Source organism: Lathyrus oleraceus, chromosome 2 (genome assembly GCF_024323335.1).
Source record: "Lathyrus oleraceus cultivar Zhongwan6 chromosome 2, CAAS_Psat_ZW6_1.0, whole genome shotgun sequence".
NCBI lineage: Eukaryota > Viridiplantae > Streptophyta > Magnoliopsida > Fabales > Fabaceae > Lathyrus > Lathyrus oleraceus.
In genome coordinates this window covers 457644681-457656793 of record NC_066580.1, presented here as the reverse complement: position 1 = coordinate 457656793, position 12113 = coordinate 457644681, and the positions used below count along the sequence as shown (strand labels likewise).

Genomic DNA, 12113 nt, shown 5'->3' with positions numbered 1-12113 from the left:
GTAGTGGTTATTGGTATTGTTTGATGGACTTTGGATCAAATCTTAAAAAAAATGGTTAAAATTAAAAAAATGCTTTTGATTTTGGTATTTAGATAGAGTAAAATCAAAGCAAGATCTATTTACAAAGCTCAAAGCAAAAGTGGTTGAGAAAAGTGATCTTTATGGAAATAGCAATGAAGCTTTATGGCCAAATGATCCATGAATGGTATGTTGTTTGGATAATGGTTCAAGTCCTTATGTAATGAATGAATGGTTTGTGTAAAACACTCATTATTATTAGATTTAGAAGCATCATAGGCTTCAAAGCAAGATCTTGATGTTTGGCTTTGGTTTGAACATGAAACTTGACATGAAGATGGACTTTGAATTTGGCCTAACATGGTGACTTTCCTTTTTTGAAACTCCTAGCTCAAGTGTGATAAATTCATGCTAATGGGCTCTTTGAGAATATTTTCCCATCCTCTACAAATTTCATGTTGTACATTTTAAGATATTCAGCTTAGATCATGGAGTTAATTGGCCATCAACTTTGACAATCTTAATTGCTAAACACTTAGAAAATTTTCCAAGTGTTGAAATTTTTTACAACTTTGAGATCTCTTTTTCATCACTTCATATATTCCAATACTTATGAGATATTTGGTTAATTATTTCTACAAATTTTAAGTATGGAACATCATCTACAAGTACATCCTTTGAGCATGAAAAATGATGGCTTGAGGAAGAAGTTACAAACTTGTAAAATGGGCTTCATGAACATGCAATTTCATAACTTAGAGAGATTTTGAACATCCTAGATTTGACATTCTTGAACTTTTTCTTGACTTTCTTGACTTTCTTGATTTTCTTGATCAAATAATTTCACCAAACATATTTTCATTATTCTTGCCTTGAGAAACCCATGGTTGACCAAAAAATCTCAAAAGTCAAACTCTGACCTTGAGCAGTTGACTTTTCATCAGATGAATTCCAAATCTTCAATGATCAATGAATCAAACTTCTTTAGGCAGTTTAAGCACATGAATGGATCACAATTAAGAAATTGAATACCTTGAATCATATTTCAAACCATTAGAACATGTCTTGGTCAAAAAGTCGACATCAGAGCAATCTTGATCAAAACCCTAATTTAGGCATTAGATGAATTTGGAACTTGTTGATCTTGAATGGATCCAATCGTAAACTTGATTATGATGAATGGAAATCACTTGACTACTGTGAATGAATGGGAAACTTGAATTAGTGAGGAATGTCCATAATCTTGACCAGTCAACCACTTAAGCTCCTTACACCAACAGACATACCTTGTGAAAGAATCAAACAAGACAAAACATAAATATTTTCATAAGATTAGTAATGAATAAAAGACACTCACATGGGATGTTTGATGTTATGAAAATGATAAAAATGAGATGGGATCTTAGGGGTAAAAATTAGGGCATGACACCTCCATAGGTAGCACATAGGGATTTAAAGATAGTCTTTTCAGTAGACTTATCAATAATCTTTACGTACTCAGAATGAGGTGAAGCATCAACAAGAATGCCTCTGACGCTATGATGCTTTCTATAAATCTTTTTTTGATCGGGAGTGAGAGACTTTTTGTCAGAAACCATTTCAACATCATCAACATGAAAATTAATGTCATCTTCCAAGATATCCCATAACTCATCATCTAGACCAATTATGCGAGTGTACGTCTTGCTTTTCCTCCATTCAAATTCAATGGAGTCTCCACTGAATGTTGGTGGTCTATCAGTATAGGTGTTTTTACCAAATGTACCTTGATCATGGTTTTTATTACCACGAGGAGGTTATTCACCAGGGCTAGTAACAATAGAACTCTCATGCATGATGAAAAAAGTATTTTTCTCAAGATCTTTTTGTACCACAGTTAAATGTTCAATATAGACCGTGCTCTGATGCCAACTGAAGGTGAGAAAAAGGCACAAGAAAAGGGGGAAGGTGAATTGTGTATACTTAAAAATAATATTTCTTCTTCTGAACCAGTAAGTTTAGATTCTGAATAATGTCCAGACTTTGATATCAAAATTAAACATAACAACAGAAATATAAAGTTCAGAAGTAAATACAAGCAACACACAAAGATTATCTTGGTTCCTCTCCTCAACTGAGATTAGTCTAGTCCCCTTACATCAACAAGAGCTTTTCACTATAACCAAACAAGTTACAAATTGCTCAAGCACACTTGCAAGAAACTTCAATGCTCAATCTCCTTAGAAAGAGACTCCTGCTCAAGTCCTCAGACAAGAGACTTCCTTGCTCAATCAACCTAGAAAGAGACTTCCTTGCTCATATCCTCTGACAAGAGACTTCCTTTCTCAATCAACCTAGAAAGAGACTTCCTTGCTCATATCCTCTGACAAGAGACTTCCTTGCTCAAGCACGTAGATAAGTGACTTTCTCTACTTTAAACAGAAGTTTAGTAGATAAGATAACTTCTATAATTTGATACATAATCACAAGTATAAAAGTTGTGCAACAATCACAATTTTTTTAACCTTTCTAAGATTTCTAAGATAATCAAAGATAAGTAAGCTTATGATATTTAAGCAATAACAATTACGAAAATAACAACCCAGAGTTAGATCTTGTAATGCATTATGATGTTGTAACCTTCCTTTGAGTCTTCAACTTCCTTTTATAGAGACTGAAAAAAAAGTCGTTAGAGGGTTTGAACATAACGTGCAAACTTAGTGAAGAAGTATGTCAAAAGAGACATTGGAGACTTGCATCTGGTCTAAAGCTTTATCCACTAAATAATAACATTGCTCTCAGAATCTTTCATCGTACTAGGTATCTATCAAATGGTCTAATAGACCGAATATGTCACATATCTTTTTCTTGAGCCTTGAAAAATGAAAACCCTAATTGACTTTGTCCAGAAATATGGGGCTTTGATAAGACAAGACTGCTTTGGTTCAGTGTACAGATCAATTGCTCTCCACACCTTCAGAGTCTGATATGTCATCAGAAGCTGGGTCATGAGGCCAAAGTATGATGCCTTTAGAGGTGATGAACTAGTTTAGATTCTGATCATTCAGAATCAGACTTTAAATTACTTCTCCACATATGCTAACAATCAATATTAGTTCTATACTTGTGATCCTGCAAACTTAAACAAAATATAAGCAAACCCTATTGTTCTTTAAATACTTTGTTATCATAAAAACCTTTTAAGGGTATAAAAAAATCATGTTTTAACACCGATTACACTCTCACAACTCTAAACAGCTTAAGGCTACTCAATAACATCTCTAAACTCATAAAACAACCCCAAAATCACGTTTCTTACTAGTCACATATCATATTTGAATAATTATTTAAAGTATCAAACGGAGTCGGAATCAAGCAAATGAATATGTCCTAGAAAGCTTAGAGAGTTTATTTTGAGAATATGATTTTTATTTAAGGACTTAATACACAAATTGGTTTAGTTTAATCAAACAACAAAAATAGGTACTCACATCGGGCAAAATGTTTTGCCTGACTTCAAAATGGCACAAAAAACTGTATACTTATGAGAAAAATATGAAAATTTCTAGTTGAACATAATATTAAACCCTCTTTCTAACATAAATGACGGTATCCTAAAAGGACTTACGAGGCTCAAGTTATGCTTGAAACATGATGACCAACACAAGGCTGAAACTGATTACACCTCTGGTATAAAAATCAACAAACGGTTACTGTTGTAACGCCCATAGACCCAATTTCTATACTTCAAAAGAAAGATTATCATTTTAGCTTTTCAAATCTTTAGACCGTGTCTCAATCCGAGTGCTAAAACTCAAGATACGCACGAGACAAGTCAATCAATACTCTCTTGCGTTTTTCTGCGATTCCCTTATGAGAATTTCACTCTTAAACCCGATTTCTTCGACCCAAACCTATCTCCACTACATTCTAAACATGAGTTATCATGAAATTATATTATTCTCAAAACCTTCATAGCTTCAAAAAATGACATAATCACGAAAACAACTCATAACATAATATTTAACACATATTAGTACACAAATTGGATCATCAAATTCATCACATAACAACACATCATCACCAATTTTAGAATTCATAGCAATCAAACAACATCATATTGGAGGTCAATGACTCCTCAATTCCACCCCTTATGCATATACATGTTATTGAATAAATTCTCCCAATTACCTTAGAATTCTAGTAAACAAGCTCTTCTCTAGTGATTTTCCTCTCCTCTACTAACTCTAGGGTTCTTCTCCTTCTTCTTTCTCACGTTCTCTAAGAATTGGATGAAACCTAACTTTTATTCACCTTTTAGAACATATATCTAGGGTTTTCTATACAATCTCTTCTAATCATCTCATTAACTCCCAATATTTTTAATTCACACTATCACCCCAAACTCTCATATTCTATTTTTCTAATTTAATTATTAAACTCATACACTCAATCTCCTATTTATAAATAAAACTTAATTATCCATTTAGATATTTCCTTCACTACCCCAAATTTATTCTCTTAAATATTCTTATCGCCCCTTATTTCTCTACTAACTCATATTTTCTCTATTATTTAATTAATTAAATAATTTCTATTATAAAACCACATTTTTCTATATTATTTTCTAATATTAATTAAAAATCACTAATTCTTCTAATTATCTATCAAGCTCATATGTTCTCACCACATCCTACCAATTTCATTACACTCCAACAACACATATAATCATCAAATTTATTTAAAGACTCACAAATAATTAAATAAAAATATAAAATAATTCAATCAAATTAATTAATCGAATTTGGAGTGTTACAAGATGTATCTCCGGACGCACCTAAATCATACAAGTCCTTCGTAATTCAATAACACACATTATTTTTACTAAAACGGATCCATAGATGCATCTCCGAATAATACTTAGGTGTATCCAAAGATGCATCTCTGTAACACCCCTGATGTTTTCCAAGCATCAACCTTGTTATAAATTTGATATTTTTTTTATCAAAATATTTTAGGTCATAAATTAGAAGGAAAACGAATACATTAATTGATTCTAACATACTACACAATTATAAAAAAAAAACATAGGATCTATCACCTTTTATAAAATACATATATTATTTTAACAAATTGATGGTTGCTCATTCATTAGATTAAAAATTGTGTAAAAAAATGAGTGGCAATTGTGACTTTTTATACCCCTAAAGATGGGAAGGGCAAACATTAAGCTGCCTTGACTATCTACCACTAGGATCTGCCGATGTAGTGTTGAAATTAGAATTTTGCTTTGACAAAAAACAGACACAACACTCCCTCTTTATTATTACGCTCGCTGCTCGTTCCTTCTTCTCCTCTTTTTCTCCCTCTTCTGTTTCAGTAAAGCTTATTCTACCATAACCCCTGTGACTCGCTCTCCCCCGTGCTCCGCCGTGGCTGTCTCCACTATTGCCCATTCTGTCACTACACGTGTCTCTACTCCGCCGTGCCTCGCGCCGTCTCTGTTTGTTCTTCACTGTGTGTGAGTCCCCTTCAAAGAGCAGAAAGTTCTTCATCCCTGTGAACCACTAGAGTTTCTGCACCCATAACCTAAGGTGAATTATTAACTTAGCGTTCTACTTTAAATTTCGAAATAAACTCTTTTTTTCTTGCTTTGAAGAAATTAATGCGGTTATGCTACTTTGCATCTGATACAGGAAGCGAAAATGAAAGAAATTGTTACTATTCAAGTTGGTGATTATGCCAATTATATTGGCTCTCACTTCTGGAACTTTCAGGTTTGTAGTATTTGTTATTTTTTTACGATTTAATGATAGAAATTTTATCCACTTCATATTCTGTTTGCTTTGTTTATTTGTTTCCAATGGTTTGAAATCCTTTTTCCTTTTCTTTCTGATTATGCAATAGTTAATGTGTGTTCAATTGTTAGGATGAGTTGATTGGGTTGGCTGGGGACCCTCAAGCTGATTCAGTCTTCAAAAATCAGGATCTTAACATGGATGTGCTTTATCGTACTGGTGAGACACATCAGGTGCAGTTTTCTGTAGTTTATATATTTCAAGTATAATTGTTATTATTTTGAAAAGAAAAATAAATCATCTATTTGGTTATAAGTTTTTTGGTGATAGATTATTGAATAGGTTCTTGTTTGCATTTGGGCTCAATGCTCATCTAGTTGGTTGGCTGCTTATGGCTGTATATTGCGGTTATGCTATGAACCTTGACATTGCGGCAAAGCGTAGGCAAATGTAGCCGCAATTGCAGTTGTGATGGCATTGTGAAGACCTTGAAAAACTTCATGTTGTAGATGTAATCGGGGTTGTAGACTTAAATTTAGAACTACAGTTTTCCATTCCTTCCATGTGTCTTGTCCTTGTGCACCAATGCTAACATTTAAGTATTGGGGAAATATGTTCTGTTAGGAGTTAATTATTAACCGGTACTTGAATGTCTAGATGGGAATTTTTAGTAGTAGTTAAAATTGCGACTGATGATATGAGTTTATAGATTAGAAGTATTTTCTGTTCTACTTTTGCTTATACCATTTTGCTTAATTGTGTGCAGGGCATTGATACATACACTCCTCGCCTAGTCTCAATAAACATGAGAGGTATTTAATTTATAGTACTCTTTTATATTGAAAAAATACATCAGTGCGGATCTTGTCCTTTTCATTAAATCTCTTTGTTGGTATTGTTGTTCATTAAGTTGACACCACTCTGTGGTTGTGAAGGATTTACGGTCGGTCTTACATTCAACTGAATTATGAAAAAAAATAGCAACCGTAAAACATGGTACTAGAATGTAGCAGGACCTTTTTCGTTGGTGCAAAGGTTCAGTGATGTTGTGAAGCAAATTAAATGATTTTTTATGTTGAAATACAAATTCGATGAGCATGTTATGCTGAGACAAAAAAATTATAAATGAGACTTTTTATGAGACGGAGTTAGTACATTATTGAGATTGTTGACTTTTCACTTAAGACAATTCCAAATGTTTGCTTTTGACATGATTCCCACATATTTAAACTTTTTCTGCAACATTGCTAGCCTTACCTTTATGGAGTTGAAGGACATACAACATCTTGCCTATCTAGTGTTTCAGATTTTATCTCAACTAAAATACTTACAACTTCCATTTGCTTTTGCTCTGTATTACATTTTTGTTTTCTGTTGATCTCATGATGATAGCATGTAGCAATGTAAAAATATTTTAGTTTAAATTACATTTAAAATTAATTGTATAATCTCTTATCTGTTATTCTTTTTAGTGCAAACACAATGATACTACCCCCTTTTTAATCTATTTTTCCGGATTTGTTAAACTTTTCAGGATCCCTTGGATCTATGAGTTCACGTGGTACATTATATAAGGAGGTTGCTCCCACAACATCAGATGTTTTCACTTGGTGAGAGCTTTTAGCCTATGCTTTTATTATGAGGGTTCAATGATAAATATAGAGTAGAGAAACTGTAGAGGATTGAGGAAGGAACTCTAACATTGACATTGTTATGAACATTGATTTCTGTTGGTGTGAATTTTCTCTCTAAATTATTAGCTTTTAGAAAATTGGAGTTGGATTCATTACAGTTCTTTTGTAACTATTGGCAATATTTAGACATCATATAAGGTTAGTATTAGTAAATAGGTTGTTGATATAGGCAATACCTGAAAACTGTAATACAGATGGCAGATCTTTGCTACAGACACACTAAAAAAAACTTCAGATTTAAGAGTATGCATACAATAATAAATGGTCTGTTTTCTACTTGAAGACATTTTGTTTAGTCGTATCTTTTTACTGTTGGACATCATACCTACTTCATCAGTTGTGTCTCCATAGACTTGGTTTAAAATAATGTTCAAATGCATCTAATTACCATAGACCTATGTGCAGGACTGGTAGTGTTTCCACCCAAGCCTCTGAACCTCGGGAAAAAAATTTGTTCCTACGAAGTCTTTATGAAGAAGAAAGCCAAAATATGGTAAATGAGATAAGTGGTTCACACAGTGGTTCTCCGAGTGAGTATGAGGATAAGGATATAACTGAGAGTCTAGAAAATGGAGTTCAGTTTTGGACAGATTACTCAAAAGTACATTTCCACCCCCAAAGTCTATATGAATTAAATGGAGTTTGGACGGATGTTGAGGAATTTGACAATTATGGAATTGGAAGGGATTCTTTTTCTTGGGCTTCACATGGGGAAGAAATTAGTGATAGACTTCGTTTTTTTGTTGAAGAATGTGACCATGTACAGGTAACTATTTTTCCTTTTTTAATCTAGTAGCCAGTTTAGGGAATAGTTCTCATATATCTTTACATTTTACTCTTGTAATGAAACATTGAATGGAGGAAGTATCTAAAACATCTGGTTTTTTTATGTTTTCATTTTTCAGTCAATTTGTATTCTTTTTCATTTTCTTATGCCTTGAATGTAGATGATGAATGATTTTTCTATTTAATGAACTAGATTAATTATTTCCATGCATTTTATTTTACAGCGGAGGAAGTATTTCATAAACTTGAATAGAACCTGTAAATTAAAGTACACTGGTCGTAATTCTGTAAAAGCTACGCTATTCGGACACAGTAACATTATAATTTCATAATCCACAAACCTAATTTGTTTTTTTAGCTTTGTCTACTTCAGTGTGATATTTTAATAATGATGGTTCTATTGTTATACTCACTAAACATATGGTGTTTTGATCTTAGCCACAGCTCTTTTCCGTTAGGCTTAAAAAAAAAACCTCGGTTTGCTTTGATGTTCCTTGAACAATAATTCTTTAAAATTTGGCAGGGATTTCAATTTGTAGTTGATGACTCTGGAGGTTTCTCTTCTGTGGGTGCTGAGTTTCTAGAAAACATTGTGGATGAGTATACAAACACTCCTGTCCTGCTGTATGCTGCCCGTGGTTCTGGTTCACGAGCAAGTCTTCAGACCAGGAAGCGTACAATCTTAGTGGAGCTTCATGATGCTATATCATTTTCAAGACTATCATCCTACTCTAAACTAATTGTACCTGTTGGTCTGCCCTCCTTAGGTAACTGTATATACTTTTTTTTTAATCTAGAGTTGATCTTTTTACCACTCGAATTTAATAGTCAATATCCATCCTTGATAATACGCAGCAAGTAATGATGATTAATATGCCAATACTGTATAAACTTAAATGGTCATTGACGTGCCTTGTTTTGCTTTGTTCTCTACTCCAATATTACTGCAGCTTCCTCACTGAGGTCAAAGTGTATCGGTGTTGGCTAATTGATGCATATATTATAGATTCCAAATCTCTTATTCAATTATACCGAACCTTCTTATAATGTCTTTATTCTGATCTAAAGTTTTTCTTATCATTAAATTTCATAGGTAGAGCTTCCAAGTTCCTCCACATTGAAGATGAGAAGCATTACCACTCAAGTGCCGTTTATGCTGCTGCACTACACTCCATTAGTCTTCCATTCCGAATGTTACCAGTTGGGCCTACTGCAGATGCATGTTCTGTTTCTGGGGCTGTGGATTTTCATGGACTTATTCAAATGTTATCAGGGCAAGGAAGGCAGAATATGGTGTCAATTCTGGATGTTTCCATGCCAACACCTGCTTTAACTGGTACATATAAATAATTTGAGTTAATCTTGATAATAAATGTTTTTGATTTGTCTTATTGTTGAAATTCAGGGGGACAGAATGAAGTGTCTTTGTTAGAAAATTTTCAGCCGTTGACCCCAATGATTTCTGAGGACGGTGAAGACATACATGCAATTGAACACTTGACAGTACATGGAGCTTTTGCATCAGGTATTTCCGTTGAGATTTATTAATCATTGGTTTTTCTTGTATGTTCTTGTCATAGTTTTCTAAATTTAAATATTATTATCCACTTCAACGATCTTGCCATGTATCTAATAAACACACCACCAAGCAAAGAATTGTCAAAATGATTTCTCTTCATTACTTAGTCGACTTTAATCTTCTGTTTCTTCTGAATTTCTGTTTTCTGCATGATTATTTTCATCTCAACCCCTTCGCTATTTTGGATCAGTAGAAGGTCGTCGCGCTACAGTTTGTGAAGTAAAAGATTCATTGGATGCTGCTTTTGAGCGTGCCAATACAAGGCCAATGTTCCACCATCTATCTGTTGCTCTTTGTCCTCTGCCTATTCCCTTGCCTTTTCCATCAATCTTTGGAAATCAAGTTGGCAAGCACGGTGAAATGATTAGCAGCCAACTGACTAATTCTTCATCAAAAGGATCCCTTGACGTCCATTCCATTCCCATGGCTGCCAGATTACGTTCCAGCAGTGCTGTTTTACCACTTTTGGAGAATAAACTGCAAAATCTTCACCGGTATGGAATTACGCGAGGAGCAGCAGGGGCAGAGTTACTTAGCAGTTGGGGGTTTGGGAAAGAAGAACTGGTGGAAATGCAGGAGATGTTGTCTAAAATGGTTGCTACATTGTGTCCTCCTCAATCGTCATCTGATTCAGATTAGAATGCATTCGTTTGATACATTGTTCTTGGTTCAAAACACAATCTGTAAGATTATGGTTGTGTGTTTGTAACAACTTTGACCCATGCTGGCTGGCTGTTCATGCCTTTTGATCTTGTTAGAGTTTCACGGCTCTTCATTTGCTGGTTAAAGGACATAAGCTCATGCTGGGACTGCATGTATTTTTGGAGGGTGTTGACTGTAATTTCCAATGTATTATATTATCAATTATCAATATCAATGACAATGTGCTTGTATTGTGTTTCCAAGAGAAAAGTCCTTGGAGTTTTGAGTCTTTGACCCTGTTTTGCAGTACAATATAGACATTTAATTTAATTGGTTTTATTATAAACAAGTTATACAACAGTTTTCTATCTTCAATTTATTGAGTACATTGTCCCCAGAGTAATAACTAGGAATTGGAACAAGCAACAATCAAATATGAGAGATTGTTTATATGTTATATGTTTAGTCCCCTGAGTAAGAACAAGAAATTGGAACAAGCAACAACCAAATACGATGAGACAAAAAGAGGAGATGATTGAACTTTTAAATAAGGGTATGATCATACGTGAGTTATTCTAATTAATATCAGTATTTTGTTTCACTGATGTGATTTTTTAATGTTTTATGATAGATGAGTTTGTTTCATACTGTTCCATAAGAAATAAGAAAGATGCAGCATGTTAAATGTGTCAGGTTCCATTAGAAATAAGAAAGATGCAGCATGTTAAATGTGTCAGATTCCATTAGAAATAAGAAAGATGCAGCATGTTAAATGTGTCAGGTTGGAAATGGAAGCATGGAAGAATGACTATATCTTGAGAAGTGTAAGTAAATAATGAAAAATAAACTATATCTTGAGAAGATAAATGTAATTTATTTTGGATCTTTAAAATTTGATGAGTTTACTGGAGTATTAAATTTGATGAATTTCTTTAAAAAAATGGACTAATCAAAGTAGTCCAGTTTTGAATTAATAAAGGCAATTGAATGGTGAGGGAAAAAAATAAAATAAAATTCACAAATTTTAAGTGGCCATAAAATTTGAACTGACCCAATAATAAAGTCCAGTTTTGAATGAAAGATGCTCAAAATAGTCCAATTTATTGAATTGAAAAAGAGAATTTCTTAATGAATCTCATAAGTTACTCAGGCAGCACGTGAAAATACTTAAATGTCTTTAGATTTTGGAGATGCATCTTCAGACACACTTAATTCTGATTTAATGTTAGAAATATTTCAGAGATACATTTTTAAAAATATTTCGGAGATGCATCTCCGAAAGGTAGTGAAACTTAAATTGCGCTAGTAGCTCATTTGTATATACATTTTTTCCCACGAACTTAAGCTCTAATACCTTTTGGAGATGTCTCTCCGAAATATTTTAACGTTTTGTCAGAATTGAGTGAGTCCGGAGATGCATCTCCGGAATCTGGAGACATTTAAGTATTTTCACGTTGTGCCTAAGTAACTTGGAGGTGGAGAAGAACTTTAAGAAAATCCTAAAATGCTTATTCGAATTCATGTGTATTTACGGACACATCCTTTTTACACCAAATTCATACGTAAATGAATCAAATTTTTCTTTTTTGCCTGGAATTAGTCCTAAATGAGACAACT

General features: G+C 33.5%; 1 protein-coding gene across 3 annotated transcripts; it reads left to right on the top strand.

The window, feature by feature from the left end:
- Nucleotides 1-5195: 5195 nt before the first annotated feature.
- On the top strand, nucleotides 5196-10864 carry LOC127120350 (uncharacterized). 3 transcript variants are annotated; one of them, XM_051050763.1, is made up of 10 exons: nucleotides 5196-5591; nucleotides 5694-5774; nucleotides 5927-6028; nucleotides 6562-6607; nucleotides 7330-7405; nucleotides 7895-8255; nucleotides 8799-9042; nucleotides 9369-9611; nucleotides 9681-9800; nucleotides 10045-10864. In XM_051050763.1, exons 2-10 carry the CDS (start codon nucleotides 5703-5705, stop codon nucleotides 10491-10493), a joined length of 1713 nt encoding a protein of 570 aa, XP_050906720.1. In that variant the 5' UTR covers nucleotides 5196-5591; nucleotides 5694-5702; the 3' UTR covers nucleotides 10494-10864. The 3 variants fall into 3 exon arrangements, with proteins under 3 accessions (XP_050906720.1, XP_050906721.1, XP_050906722.1); XM_051050764.1 differs by having other exon boundaries at nucleotides 5197-5591; nucleotides 10048-10864; XM_051050765.1 differs by lacking the exon at nucleotides 5196-5591 and having other exon boundaries at nucleotides 5692-5774; nucleotides 5927-6014.
- The last annotated feature ends 1249 nt before the right edge of the window (nucleotides 10865-12113 follow it).

Coding starts and splice junctions, on each gene's coding strand:
- LOC127120350 (XM_051050763.1), top strand. CDS start 5,703: ATGAAAGAAATTGTTACTATTCAAGTTGGTGATTATGCCAATTATATT. Junction 7,406..7,894: donor ACATCAGATGTTTTCACTTG/GTGAGAGCTTTT, acceptor ACCTATGTGCAG/GACTGGTAGTGTTTCCACCC. Junction 9,801..10,044: donor ACATGGAGCTTTTGCATCAG/GTATTTCCGTTG, acceptor ATTTTGGATCAG/TAGAAGGTCGTCGCGCTACA.